At 38.2% G+C, this 15,505-nt stretch overlaps 2 protein-coding genes across 3 annotated transcripts in view; both read right to left on the reverse strand.

The window, feature by feature from the left end:
• The window catches only part of cdk10 (cyclin-dependent kinase 10), a 9,958-nt gene extending 5,025 nt beyond the window's left edge, over positions 1-4,933 (reverse strand). Inside the window, exons 1-6 of the mRNA XM_040131920.1 lie at positions 4,693-4,933; positions 3,714-3,786; positions 3,550-3,621; positions 2,908-3,010; positions 2,071-2,152; positions 1,138-1,205 (exon numbers count right to left, since the gene is read on the reverse strand). Coding sequence (XP_039987854.1) covers positions 1,138-1,205; positions 2,071-2,152; positions 2,908-3,010; positions 3,550-3,621; positions 3,714-3,786; positions 4,693-4,782 — 488 coding nt within the window. The 5' untranslated portion in view covers positions 4,783-4,933. The remainder of the gene's footprint in view (positions 1-1,137; positions 1,206-2,070; positions 2,153-2,907; positions 3,011-3,549; positions 3,622-3,713; positions 3,787-4,692) is intronic.
• A 6,955-nt stretch (positions 4,934-11,888) lies between these two features.
• Positions 11,889-15,195, reverse strand: LOC120793443 (charged multivesicular body protein 4b-like). 2 transcript variants are annotated; one of them, XM_040133541.1, is made up of 5 exons: positions 14,851-15,195; positions 13,516-13,612; positions 13,086-13,200; positions 12,575-12,723; positions 11,889-12,341 (listed from the first exon to the last, which is right to left on the reverse strand). In XM_040133541.1, exons 1-5 carry the CDS (start codon positions 15,032-15,034, stop codon positions 12,323-12,325), a joined length of 564 nt encoding a protein of 187 aa, XP_039989475.1. In that variant the 5' UTR covers positions 15,035-15,195; the 3' UTR covers positions 11,889-12,322. The 2 variants fall into 2 exon arrangements, with proteins under 2 accessions (XP_039989475.1, XP_039989474.1); XM_040133540.1 differs by having other exon boundaries at positions 11,890-12,341; positions 12,597-12,723; positions 14,851-15,194.
• Between the last annotated feature and the right edge of the window lie 310 nt (positions 15,196-15,505).

The raw sequence follows: 15,505 nt of genomic DNA on the forward strand, positions 1-15,505 counted from the left end.
ACGTAGAGCAGCATCACAGGAGCAAGAGTTCTCGCATTAAGAAAAAGTGGGAGTATATTGTAATGGCACTGAATTCGCACTGTATCTCTGCCTGTTTTATATCCGATTTCTCCTTCTATGACTGCTCAGCATCAGTGAAAATTACAGCTCTAGAAAGATGCCGCTGCTGTTTGATTGTGAGGTACTGAAACAAAACCCTTACATGTAACATTAAGAATTTATACAGTTGAATAAATAAACTGAACAATTGCTACATTGGAAATACTAACATCATGGCCAGTAGTTTATGGCTGTCCGGTAATCCAGAGGAATAAGAAAAATACACCAGAGAAACAAAAAGCAGAACTCAAGATAAATTGAGTAAAAAAAAAAAAAAAAAAAAGTATTTTAGGATGGAACTTTGTTTACAAGAAAATGTAGGGATTTGGGATGCTATCGGGTGCGATGCCAAATTATATTTTTCTACACAACTCAAAAATATTTTTTCTAGAAGTCAAAATTTGTATGTATTTTTTTTTTTTGTATCAGGCAATTATAAATAGAAATAGACTATTACAACTTTGCAGTTGTGTCACAAATGAGCAAGGGCTGGCACAGTCGTGCTACTATGAATATAGGCTATGCACAAATATTAACCAATATATAAAATACTTCTTAAGATAGACATTTTGCCAGAGTCTACTACTCCAAAAACTGAGATGTAGTTTTAAGTCAATTTAGTTGACCTGAACAATCTGTTAGCTAGTTAACTAGCCACAATTTACTAAAGTTACCCATGTTAACATGCAACAACTAGGTACTAATGTTAGGTTCTGCTTGATGGGATTTGCACATTACAAATGTAAAGGAGACAGCTGGCAGGGCAGATATTATAATTAGTTCGCTAACAAGCTAACATTTTATAAACGTAGTTTAATTTAGATGTATTAGTTGATTCCTGTATTCCTGTTGCCGCTGTTCTTGTTTCAGATATCAGTCTCCATGTTTGACAAATGGTAGCATTTAGTAATTCTCTCAGAAAAAAAAGGGTAAAACAACAAGCGGGTGTCACAGCTTTTTTTCTTTTTTTAAAGTATACTGAGTACAGAAAAACTGGAGAGTTAGTTACATGGTTTCTAGTAAATGTCTGGGATTGACCTGTGTATAATGAAGTTGTGGTGGAGATACTCCAAGCCTTTAAGCAACTGAAGAACAATACACTTTACCTGGAAAAGGACAGAATAAAAGAAAATATTATAATGCACAACACAAACCAACACAGCAATTAAGGAGTCATGCAGTCACAATTAGTTATGCCTTGCTAAGAGGATGTATCATTACAGCTGACAGTCCTTGAGGGGTTTTCAAGGAGCCTCGGGAAAAAAAAGGAAAAGGAAAAAAAAAGGAATTTTTATGTATATATCTCTAATATAATTCACTACCCATTTATTTAGTTCAGATATGTCTATTAATAATTGCAATCATACAGCAGCTCTCACACTCTCAACAGTTATCACTCCTAAAACAACTTAAAGTTATCAAAATAATGCATCGGTTTCACTCAGTGCTGTACACACAGAAATGATTCACTATCTTTGTTGCTTGTGACCCCTTTAAACAAAAAAAGGCTACTTGCAACCATTCATCTCAGGTCATGGCCTCAGTGTGGACACTAAATGTGAGCTGTTAACCAAAGAGCTTGTTTTCGTCCTAAGAATGATTAATTTGACGGATTCTTAGAGACCGGAAAATGTGAAAATGATCTGTATTGCACAAGAAGAAAGAACAAATTAGGAAAAAAAAATAAAAAATTTCTGCATAACCATTACTAAATGTGTGATCCCTTTTATGATGGGACCGCTTGCGGTGTCCCAAAACCAAGGCTGGGAACCACTGGTGAAGTTTTTGTTCATGGTTTTGGGGGTCCAATGTAAAATCTTACTAAATAGGAGTGTGTAGGTCAGGGTAGAAGCCTGGAAAGGATACTGCAAAAAAAATCCATTCATACTTTTAAGGTTAGAAAATTACACTAAGTGAAAGAATGTATGATGTGAATCAAAAGTAAAATTTGGGAACTTCAGTCTGTCTTACCTGGGCCTCAGAGAATGGCGTCTGCATGTTTTCTAGCAGACTGGCCAGGTCCTGTTCACAGTAACTCATCACCAGAAACAGACTGAAGGGGAAACACACAAAACTAAGTGTAGTTAACATACAGGTTGTCGTGACTTTTGGCTAGTGTTATACATTCCGCATCCGAATGCGCGCAAGGGACCCTCACGCACACCCATCAGAGGGTGTGCGTGACGACTGTGTACCCTCCAATTTTGCTACAAGGGAACCAACTGCACATGGTCCACACCAAGCGGACTAGAAAGTAGTATAATAAGAACAACTACGCATCCATGGTGTCCGCAGCTGTCCGTGTGAGCCTCCGCAAAGGAGTAAGTGGGGTGTAAGGTTACAAAAACCAACTGTGGCCACATAAACTACTCATATTCAAGGTCATATTTGATGGACCTACGATAGTTACATCTAATAAGATATTCATTACATATAAGGCATGAGCTTTTACAGTCCAGATTCTCAATCGTTACATTGCAACCAGATAGATATGCAGCAATAACTGTCACTGCAAAATATTCTCCTTTATTGCTAGTCAATCCACTGATGTGTATCTCCCACTGACACAAACTGTTCTACTGCAGGTTCCATTTCTCCTTCCAAGCACTGATTTCAAAAACCCCTTTAGAGCTGGCAGATATATTGCTGCTTTGAATAATTTAATGCATCTTGGTGAAGAACTTGCATATTGACATTTTCCCTGTCATAGTATGGGACAGATGATTATGTGTTCTGAAATCCAAATTGAATTTTAAGGTTGCATGTTGTCAGTGATGGGGTGTGTGAGTGTGTGTGTGTGTGTACTACCTCTCCAGTTGGCTGCCTACAACCACTTCCTTCAGCTCCACTATGTTGGGATGTCGCAGCCTCAGCAGCAGGGTGATCTCTCTGAGGCTACTGATGGGGATTCCTGCCAGATAAAAAGCAGGGCGTCAGCAGGTTTAATAAATTTGACATGTCATTTTAACAGTTAAACTACTGAAACAGTAAGAAAATCAGGAAATAAACTGTTTAGGAACTTTGGACATCATGGGAATTTAAACTTTGGACTAAATGTGTTAATTTATTGCTTCGGTTTTTTTTGCTAAGCTGAAGGTGAGGTCGAAGGATGACAGTGTGGATTGGTTGATACGGTAAGTCCAACATTTTGGTCCTAAGCAAGATATTTTCACAACAACTGACTAAATTTCTGCACAATCTGCTCATGATATTCATAGTCACCAGGGGATCATCCATAATGATTTTGATAACACCCTGACATTTACTCTATTGCCAGCATCAGGACAAAAACATGTACATGGATACGAGAGATATCAAATCTTAATGGGCACCTAAATGGATAGATTATTATTAGAATGTATTGATGTTGTCCAGAGGAAGAACGCTTTTGATACTGGTGATTTTATGCAAATACACACATACGAATCAGAGTTAAAGAAGTGGTCTCACCATCTTTCTCTTTGTCCATCCGCACCTTCTTTAATGCTACAATCTCATCTGACTTAGTGTCACGGGCTCGGTCTATGGTAAGAAAAGGAATATTTAGTTATTGAGCAGTTAAACCAATGTTTCCTAGTTCAACTAAACTATAGTTTTTGACATGAATGACTTACAAACAATGCCGTAAGTTCCTTCTCCAATTCGGTTGAGTTTCTCAAACTCTCTGACACTTCTGCAGCTTCCAAACTGAAAAGGAGTGAAAAGATGAGATGTCACAGAGGTTCTCTTCACTTCTTTTAACTCCATGCATCATGCTCATATCCAACAGTAGTTAAGAAAACTTTTCTTATATATATATATATATATATTATTGTGATTATAACATTGCCTACAGGAAAATGCTTGAAGCATTAATGTGGTTAATGGACAGAAACTGGAAAGTCATAAATTTCTCTGGATAGCTCAATGTGACATATGACTGATGTATTCAGAATTACCTAGGTGGACATTTGGTGAAGTTGAAATCAAATGATGAACAACAAGAAATCAATAAAAGGATCTAATAGTGATTGTCAAACCAAACTGTCACTCAGAGCCTTTAAGAAAAATTGGCTCTCAGGGAAATTTGCCATTATCTAAATTGAATTTTTTTTTTTTTTTTTTTTTTTTTTTAAATCACAGCCCGTCTTAGCTGGCTGGTGTCACAGAGTTGTGATTACTATTCCAATTAAGTTTACACAGTCCTAGAAAAGGTATGATAAAGGTAAGGAAGTGTCTCTCTAACTAATTACTTTTACACAATGTGCACACATAAGCTGTCTTAGATGGGGAGGATACCAAACTCCATTTAAAAATCAGCCATTTTAATAACTATTTTGCGTATCACCAAACACTGGCGGCCACATTAATTTTCTTTTGTATGAGGGCTGTTTATATTGAGCGAAAGACAGCTAACTACACAGTAGAATTCTAATAAAATATTTAATGTTGCCTTTTTTAAGCATATGCCGAATTTCTGACTAGGCCATCTAGATTTGCAAATAATGTTAACTGGTGTTTTGTGAGTGATGTATCGACACTGCTCAGCAGAGTTCCAGAGTCCTGAACAGAGACTGGCGTCACTTTCTTCTCTCGCTAAGCTGATTCTCTTACCCTATGATTTTGAGGCACTGTGAATGTTTTATTATTCTTGATGGACTTCAAATTTATAAGGTCCGGTTCGTCCTCTCCTGCGGTGTCCATTCTTATATATATATAAAAAAAAAGATCGTTTTCAAACTCGGAAGACAAGAATATAGTCGCTTATGGCTTCAACTCGACAAGCAGCAGTCCACTCTAGAGGGCGCCGCCATTGTGGTTCTTCGTCTTCTTCTTTTTTGAGGTTTTACGGCAGTTGGCATCCACGGTGTTGCATTACTGCCACCCTCAGTTTATTATTCTCTCTCAACGTCCGTTAATTTGAAAGCCGTCTTCCCGGTCCAATCGTCCTTAAAAAAAAATAAATCCTCCTTTGAACATTGTCTCTACATTGTAATATACTTTAAACGTTGCCCCCTACCCGCCTTATTTGTGTCATCATTACTTGTCTTTCCTGTGTAATATTCCTGCATGAAATCCATATATATGCTGTTGTCTCAACCTCATGGTTTATCTTGTCTCTTGCCTCATGGCATAGCAAAGACCCGTTGGATGTTTTCCTATGACGTAAAGTGTACTGTTAAGGTTGCTGGGCCCAATTCTCAGCCCTGCTTATTATTACCTGCTCTTTCAGTTTTGTCCCCCTACTTCTTAACACACATACCCTGTTTTGGATTGAGTGTAATGTCTCTCTTTTATTGCGTTATCCCAATGCTGTTGCCACCGTTGATTTACCATTTTCCACATGATGCCTTTCCCCTCTGATTTTGATCATTTAAATACTCATTTCAACAGTTTCGTTTTTGACCGCTTCATTTGCCGATTTGTCTGCTCTACCATTCTACCTAAACCTGCTGGGATCCAAATTAATGTTATATTTTTTTCCTTGCTTAACTATTCTTGAGATAGCAAACAAGATTTCATAAAGCTTGTGACTTCTGGCTGTATCTGTGTTAATGCTTGCAAGGGCCGACACAGAATCACTACACATTTCTACATTGCTGCAACTAACCTGTTAAGTCCATTCTAATGCCCTCAACATGGGATAAAATTCAACAGTATATACATTCAAACAATCAGATGTTCTCTTAAATCCCACTTGGTAACTAGGCACAGCAACTGCAGACCCAGTACATCTGTTTGAGGCTCATTTGATCCATCCGTAAAAATGTGAACCCTATCTTATATTTACGGTACCTATGACTATAGTATTCACGGTTAAATCACAGTCTTATTACTAATCCAAATCTACACACAGATTTTCTAATACCTGGAAAGGTCTAAGAGGCCAGACCACCAATGCGCCAAACCCCTTTTCCTACACTCCCATTTCTTTTGCCATTTGATCTCCTGTGTATATAAATGGATCTTATCTGCATTTTTTCCAAGAATCCCTTCCAAATCCCAATTTGATCAGACCATGGTTAGCCTCTAGATGGTCACTTGGCAGCCCAGAAAGTATCTCTTCTTTTCAGCCATAGCCAGTGACTGCTCCAGTCAGTGGTATTGGTCAGTGCTTTGAATTGCCCTCCTTTGGGTCTCCCCTCTGATTCCTACTTCCCCAAGAAGCCTTGCAGTGGAGCTGGCAACAAAGCCCCTGTAACACACCTCAACTGGATGCACTCCAGCCTTGCTCCTCTGCTTCAGCTGCCACGTTGGTGTATCGCAGCCTTTTTCTTTTTCCTACGCCTCATCCACAGCATCCTTGGGATACAACGGGAGTTAGGTAAAATGTGAGTTGGTGTCTAGGATTTAGTTGGTGTTTAGGATTAGGTACCCAATAGAATCTTCACACATGTACCGATGTGATGTCCCATGAAGAATAACCTTATTTGCACATGTAGTAAATATGATGTAGTTATTCGGTTATACGTTCACCAGGAAGGATTCCTTCAGATTTGGGGTGGCACATTGGTTAACTTGTTAACATTTGTATTGCTCATTACTCTTCTCCCTAATGCATCAAGCATCAATAAATGCTCCTGCTTAATCCTGCCATCTGGGTCTCCCGAACCTTCTTCCAGCAGCTCACAGGATTTCCATAACAGTATATCCTGGTATAAGAAAGTCAAGATAGGGTCGTAGCCAGGTTTCTTATATGCATAAGATATCTACTCATGGTTCTGAGTCTGATACATATCCTTTAAATTCTTGGCCATTAGCAATAAGGCTTCTCAAGTTCCAATTGTAATAAATGCATCACCATAAAAACAATGTTAATCATTACCCTGAGACCCTCCATCAGTGTTTACTCTAAACAATTCATGAATATCTTCTGCTCTCAAGTCTTTAATACCCAAAATTCTTCTGCCAGGTTCACCACTGTCTTCATTCTATTACTTCTTTTCTCTTGCTTGGTCGCCACATTAGTTGTTTTACAATTGAAGGCTATGAAACTTGTCTAATTTACCACTGACAAATCCTCTTTTACCTTGCATTTATGGGAAAAATGAATTGGCTGTATTATTGAAGCTCTAACTGTTCTGTCTTATTGCTGCATTCTGGGCCTACTTGTTCTCTGGGGTAAAGCCCTGAGGCCACCACATGGTCTACTTTCTTTGCCACTCGTCACCTCTTTATATGTTACTGTACTTTGCATTTTACCATTTACTCTCTTTAAAGCTTCTGCATAGGATATGTTGTTTATTACATTGTGTTTCTGTACCTCTTTTGCTTTAATGTGGACTGCACACCTCCTAAACACAGCACTGTGTTCTCCTCCACAGTTACAGCATCTCAGTTTAGTGTCCTTTGCACATTTACTAAAATCATGTTCACCTCGTGGCACTGTAGGGCTAACGTGTCCTATTCTTTGGCAATTACAGCATCTTATCGTGTTAGGAATACATTCTTTTACCCTATAATTCATCCACCCCACTTTGATCTCTTTAGAAAGTGAGCTCTCAAAATGCACCAACATAGAGGGACTATCCTTCTTTACATCATCTTTGTTTGTCCTAAGTCTCCTGATGTCTAGCACTTTTCCCCCTCTGATTTCTTTCTTGACTTCCTCCTTAGTCATTGCTAGTGGAACATTTGAAATGACACCTCTCAGTTTAGCCATTATACCAGGTATGTGTGTTGTGATCTTTACACCATCACGTGTATCTATCTTGAGGGTTTTGCCTTTTTGCTGTTTATTCGTAGGAGAGGTAGGGACTCTTCAGTTGTTAAGAAGCAGTAGCCTCGCACTGGGTGAAAATGCCCCGTCTCCCTCCCAAACATAATTATAACTTTCCAATCCTTCTCCGGCTCTCGTTGTGCTGTGTCTTCCGATTAGCTCTTACTTTTTTGCAGTGCCCTCTTCTCCATTATCTGACCAAGCTGCACTTCTGTCTCTCCTCTCCTGCCTTTTCCCACTTCTATTTGATGCAGTATATCATTCCATATCTTCATCGTCCCAGCCCTCTAAACTTTCACCCCATCCACAATCACAGTACAGCTGACTGCAATCCAACACCCGGGCTGCAGTTGAATAGTCCAAAGAAACTACGTCCTATGTCCTATGCTTAAGGAGATAAGAAAGGAAGCATTGAAGCATCTTTCCTTGGGATTTAGAGAATTCAACCAGCTCTTATCCTTGCTTCCACCTAGATACTTCTGGGTCATTTCACTTAATTGCAAAAAAGATTATTTGACCGCAGGCCAGCTATCTGTTCCATCACCAGTCTTCTCAGTCGTTAAACCCTCTGTCATTGTGTTTTGGTTTGAGTGAAGATATTCTTGAATAAACAATCAAAGCTTAAGTTTTGGGTATTATTATGAGTTTGACACCAAAAGTCAGTCTTTCATCAGGAATATGTAGGTGTGGTTTCGTTCAATTTGATTGACAGTGGACTGACAACAACCCAAAAACTGTAAGCAATTTTTGATTGCAAATATTGCTAAATCCTGATTGGTGCACTGAAGTATGTGACATCACCTTTTCTCAACAGAGTCCCGCCTGCGTAAAACCGGTGAGAAATTTAAAGACAAAACCCTCAAATACAGAAATTCATTGTGTGAAATCACCAATACTGTTGTAACTTTCAAAGAAAGTCCAAATGGATATCCATTGCTAAGCGTAACAAGTCGATTGAGAAAATTGGTTTTCAGGGCCTTTAAAGCGGTACTCCAGCAATTTAGTATTGCACATAATGTTGGGGGACCCATAAGACACACATTTTTTAAAAATAATGGTCAAACTTGAAGGAGCAGGGGGTGAGATATGCTGAATTTTAGTCCCTCATATGGTCCAAGATTCTGCATTTCCCATAAAGCAACCAATAGCACCTTCTCATTAGACAATATATGTTAAATACTCATGTGTCTCCAAACTCCGAGTTTTTAATGGAAGTTTTCTGTCATAAATTAGTAGTCTCAATACCCAGCCCAAGATAACTTTGATGACATCATCAGAGTTATTTGAATGCTTCTTCCACCCCCGAACTTTGATTCTCAGTTTACCTTAAGTGGCAGGACAGTTGAGTTACTTTCTAGTCACTAGTTTCCTTCCCACGACAATGGGTGTGGAAGAAGGCTTCCGCTCTTTGACGGCCTCTGCTAAAGTCATGGTGGATCCTGAGGCATGAATGTCTTCTCGTGATGGAGCTGTGATGAGGATGGCAGGTGGACTTTGAGAGGAGTCAGCTGAATTTGATTCAGTGCTGGACTGTACTGGGGGGGGGGTCTCTGTAACTGAGAGGGAGAAAATGACTCTGAAGTATCATACAATGCACAGTGACTCACACCAAATATTAGTCAGATATACATATTTATCCTTAGTCCACATACTGTAGCTTTGTACAGCAAATAATCCACTAAAACAACTTTGTTTTAGGGAAACTTTACATTGAAAGGTCACAAAACCAGTAAATTTATGAGAGGTGTTCTTTACCTACACCCCAGCTTCTCCGGCCTTTGTTTTAATTCCTGTCCACTAAATTTAGTCCTCACAGATTAGGAGTAAACACTGGACTGTCATTGGCCTGGGACTGGCCTGCAGGTCAGGTGATGTAAAATCTGCTGACTATTGGATTTCCAGCAGTGTGTGTGTGTGTGGGGGGTGTGTGTGTGCACTTGAGTGTGTAGTCATAGTGTTTGAGTTTGGTATGAAGAGCAAGAGCACCTTTTAAATTGGATTAATCCAATTTCTTAAGAGCGTTAGGATTGTGTCTACATCATAGTACTACTCCATGGAGGAACAATAAATATTGTTAACAATGATCAGCAACAATTACATATACACACACACACACACAAACACACAAACACATATATTTTTTATATATATATGAATATAATATATTCAACTGCTTCAATAAAATGGCACCAGACACTTTTACACTGCTTAACACAGCTGTATGTTGGTAGATGAGAGAGCTAAAGTATAGTACAAACTGCACAAACTAATATGATCATGACGAGGGCTTAGAGTACTAATAATTGTGTAGCTGCTTTAGTTGCATGGTTTACACTAACACATACCAGCATTAAATTCTACAATAATTTAAGGCCATCTGGCGATCGGATTACACCAGCCATGATGCTCATCAACATGTTGACGTTCCGACCCATGAGTACTCATTAGTCATTACTTTATTGACAGGCGTTGCGGCTTGTTGGATCCCATCGCAAGATGGTCTGTAGTTTCACCTAATGTCTTAGAGTGGACGACAATGATTGAAACTGGGATACAGTGATCTGTGACTTTAAAATGAATGTGGGCCCGGGGCATAAACTGGGGGGCCAACAGCCCCTTCCCTACTTCCAACCCACCTACTTCTGGTGCCCTTGCTCAGACTACACCTGTTTTCAAACTCGGCCTTCATTTTGATCTCAACTACCCACCTATAAAGTTTCATGACTGTATCTTACAATGTTGTGATGCTACCGTAGTGACAAAATCTGTCCACAGACAGACATATAAACACCTCCCAAAGTACTCAAAACCGCCTCTGTGGTAGTTCTCGCTACAGTAGGTTTCACCAGGCCCACATTTTATAAATGACGACACCAGGATGACACACGGACACACACACACACAAACACACACACACACAAGGTGAAAACAATACGAACCCCGAAAAACAAGTGGTCATCTGCCGCTTCATCTCAAAGGACACATTGTATCTAACATTTGTACTGATAACAGATATTATACTTCAAATGACCTGTGAATTTGATATCAGGATTGTGCTGCCACATTAGAATTATTCTAATGCTCATAAATCTGGACTGGGATAGCTCATGCCTTATTAATTAAAGTATTACTCTGAGGGCTGATGGCAAACTAATACAAACTTCAAATTATATCAGGGTGCTAGGTCAATATAAACTAAAATATTCCCATCTACAGTCCATGCACAGATATATCTCCTTTGCACTTTAGGACAAACACAAACAGAATATTGTGAAGAATCCAGGTAAAATCCATTATCTGTTCCTAATTCAGCAATCTTTAAATCCAAACTGTTGAAGTCACAGGCTTACCAGTTAGTTGATAATGTCACTGGTACTGTGTGTTTCAGTTTGTGTCTATTAGCAAAGTTTTCTACTGAGATCATTTGAGGTCATGTGTAGTTCATTCCTACCTGAATCTTCCCTCCGGCTTGCTCCAGACCCCATTAGACTTCAGTCAGCCGTGGTACCCTCTGTACATGTCCACATACATGGCACTCAATTTTTTTGTCAGTGTATGCTATAGCACATTTAGAGTCTGCATTTAAGAGCTTGTGATAAGTCTGAGGCTACTGCTTCTGCAAATCTTCCTCTCCCTGTTTCTGCCACTTCCTCCCTCTCTACGTCATTTGCTCTGTCTGAGCGACAGACACTAATCCTGTGCAGTTGCTCACAGCAGTAGTAAGAGATTTGGATTTGGATATGGATTTAAAGGGAAATTGAGATCGCTAGTACAAGCTCTTGTTTGTAAGTAAACAAACAACAGTTTACCCATCTCAAACTAGTACAAACTCTTGTTTGTGCTGAAGTATCAGACTGTTCACGAGTAAAGGCTCATTTTGACAAATATATATCATGCCCTAAAATTATCTGGGGAGATGATAGTGGTTTACTATTGAGTACAAGCATTTTGTGCCAGGAGTCCCAGTTTAAAATGCTCCTTTTGTAGATTGACTGTTAAAATTTTATGTGTACAAATCATTGTCTCCTGCTGGATGTTGGTAGTAAGGTATTATGTAATTGTTTATTTTTGTATCATTAAACAAGTTGAAACAAATAACTTTAATAAGAAGGATGCTGACAGCCAACAGGATGAAAGTCAACACTGTGTTTCACAAAACTTTAAGAGAACCTCACAGCTTCATCAAAACAATATATATCAATCAGGCACGAGTAGCTGAAAGAAAAAGTACATACAAAAGGTACAGATTTGAGTCAGAGACAAATCTGTGAGAATTTAGCCATCATGAAATTCATGAAATACATTGCATTAAGTGCTTTCACTGACACTTTGGTGTAGAGAAAAGACAATCAAATGTCAATATAAACATAAAACACTCATGAACGAAAACATAATCAAAAACACAAATATTTATTCCGTCTGCACTTTCCTCTTCTCTTTTAAATGCCAGTGTGTTGTAGCTGTTGGTTTGTTTGCGAGGGTTCATTTGCCCAGCGCCACAGATACTCTAAATCATTCTCAATTTCATCTTCCTCTGTCTTGGCTTTGGGGGAGAAAAAAAAAGAAAAACTGTGAGCAGTTTGCATGAATTGGCATGTACTGCAGCCAACTGCACCTTGTTTTGTATCATGTTCTTAGCTATTATGAAGTTGGCCACTGCCACATTAGTGCTACTAAACACATCTGCTGCAACTGGCTTCATGTTAACTTGACCAAGAATCCACGATGTGAGAATGCTCTTCTTTATTAACTAAGCTAACCAACTAGTGTCTGTACCTGCTCTTTAGATGGTTCTTACCAGGACTGGAAAGTGATGCAGTGGATAACACGTTGGGACAAGGGACTCTCTCCCCCACTCTGTCCTTCTCAAAGAAGTTCTCATCCAGATTCTTCCCCAGCCTATCCAGCTCTGCCAGCAGCTCATCCTGAGGAAACCACACACACACAGCAACTGGCATCATTGATCTTACCAAGATAACCACAAATAGTTCAGGTCGGTTTACTAGGAGTTCTTGCTCTAACACTATGTCATCCTAAGATGACTACAGGGGTGATATGGTTGAAATGGTTGAAATGGCTGAAATCAATCTTACAATATCAAGAACTTTCTTTGATATTGATGTACAGTATATCATGATGTAGCAAATTACACAGATCAACATCACACACAAATATAAAAAAATATCAAAAGGATTATTCAGTGCAAATAAACAAAGTCTATGTATGAAATCAAAAAAGCCAAATTAAAATAAAATATAATCTCTTAAAGGCATTAGTTTCACTGTACCTCATCAAATTCAACTCCAAAGCTCACAGAAGTGTAGATGGTATCTGACATATCTTGAGTCACATCCCGCTTCTCTATGTCTTTGATCAGGTCATTCACCTTGTTGACATTATATCTGAAACCACCAGCAGAAAGTTATGTGTCAGTTAAACCTTTCTTTAAAACTATATTAGTGTACTGTATCCACAAAAAAGAGGACGTTCTAACATTTACTGTCAGATGAATACAAACATGGCATCATGAAAAAAAAGATGAAATCCACATATATTCACTCAGCATCAAAATGCAACAATATGACCTATAACCAAAATGTTAGTCGTAAATTGCTTACATTTTGTTTGAGTTCTTGTTTTAATTCTGCTCATATTCTTTCAGATAATCATACGTCATTAAATCAAATGACCTCCTATGCTGATATCATTCCCCTTACTTGTGTTCATGGGTGGACCTCATGGCCTGAACAACACAATCAATGTACTTAAGATGCTTCTCATACCACTTCTTTCTTCTCAGCGCCTGCAGAGCAACTGGGAGGAGAGCATGGTGAGATACATTATATGAGTAGGAGTGTGCCTAACTCAGCGAAGTGAAAAGAAAAACAGAATCATGGGATTTTCAAACAAAACAGCAGCATCTCATTGATCACACAGATAATTGTCGAGCAATGTTATCTTATGCACAGCTGTATTTGTTACTGTATATAATTCGCTTTTCCATTGGGAATGTTTGAAAATAAAAGAGCCCTGGAGTGTAACTAATAACATTAATGATGGCACAGTTCCATTAACAGTCCCTGTGAGCCACTGTAGTTAGTCATCAGTCACAATTCCAGGCCTCTGGAACTGGAACATGTTTGGGATGCAGTTGTTAATAATGTTAAGGTTTGGGCAATATTTCGATTTACATATACAGTAAGATGATGTTTTTAATTTTTTAACTGTCATACATTTTTCCATACTACTTACACTATCCTATCTTTTCCTTAATATTGTATCTCTCAGTGTATTTCATCAATGTGATTAAGTGTCTTGATTTCAAAAGGCTGAAAAGTTCAATTTATGCACTTGTGAAAACATGGTAATTACAGTGCCCCCATCTTAATCAACCAACACCAATTACCAAAACACAGGCAATAACTGCCCACAAAATAAATCCATTGTTAAAAACAACATAAAACTATCCTCCATAATATAACTATTAAACACATCCAAACAAGAATATAAAAAAGGCTAAGATTAAAATAAAGTCCCACATTACAAAGTACTGGTTATTCTGCCATATTCCATGTGGAGAAAATAACAAAGCGATAATACAATTTACTGTGTGTGACACTGGTCTTTACCACACACTGTGATTTGTTGGTTATAGTTAGGTTATCATAATTATTATTATTATTTTAGGATTCTTTTTGTTCTGCTTTTTAAACCATCTTGTTCCATCTCCACACTCGATTTTTATGTTAAGCTTAAAATTAAACAGTTAATGTATTAATGTGATTAATATAAAAACTCTTTTTATGCAGGCTACACTGACCGGCAGTCATAAATGCGTTTCACCGTAGTGAACAATATATGCTAATTAGTTGCAACTGACATCATTGCTAATAAGATTGCAACCTAAAATGGTCTGGGTTGCATAGGTAAATTACCATAGCAGCTGTTAGCTCAGGTGCTATCTTAGGATATTTTGGCTAGGTACTCGCCTAAGAATACCTAATTTAAAGAATGACTCAAAGCGTATATCAACTTCCTTTAAAATATCTCACCTCTTCTGTTTTTTCTACTGTTCTTCTTGGCAAACAGAAGCTCCAGTTCAATCTTCTTTTTCAGAAATTCTTTCTTTTTCATCAGCAACTCCTCACCCTCTGGAAGTTTCTCAATCTCCTCATGTTGGAAGGGCTTCTTTCTCACCTTTTCTCCTCTACTGAATATCCTAACAAACAAAGACATCTGTGACTTTGTCTATGACGCCAGCTAAAACTCAAAATGACAGCTCAACTGACCAGGTTCAGACCCCTGGTCTTGCACTGAGTGAACACAGCTGCTTGTAACCCGGGACAACTTTCAAAGGAAAACACGTGCACTATGTGCAGCACTTAAGCAGGTAATACTCAGGAATATCGTTTTTCCAACTCGAAATCGCAATATCCAGTTAAAAAAAAAAAAAAAAAAAAACTCAATGATTGTGTATTTCCCCACCTCTGTCAGAGGAAAATATAGCAAGGCATGGCTGGCTCAGGAAAGCCATTGTCTAAAAGTTAAACAAGAATATTATTAATAAAATTAATATAGATTATGAGATAATATTAATTAAATTAAAAAAAAAATTTAAAATTAAAAAGTTGTTCCAAACAATATACTTTTATGAATGATTTTTTTTGTAAATGAAAAAACCTAACGATAGCTACTTGCACCTTTGTT

Source organism: Xiphias gladius, chromosome 8, assembly GCF_016859285.1.
Source record: "Xiphias gladius isolate SHS-SW01 ecotype Sanya breed wild chromosome 8, ASM1685928v1, whole genome shotgun sequence".
Classification (NCBI taxonomy): domain Eukaryota; kingdom Metazoa; phylum Chordata; class Actinopteri; order Istiophoriformes; family Xiphiidae; genus Xiphias; species Xiphias gladius.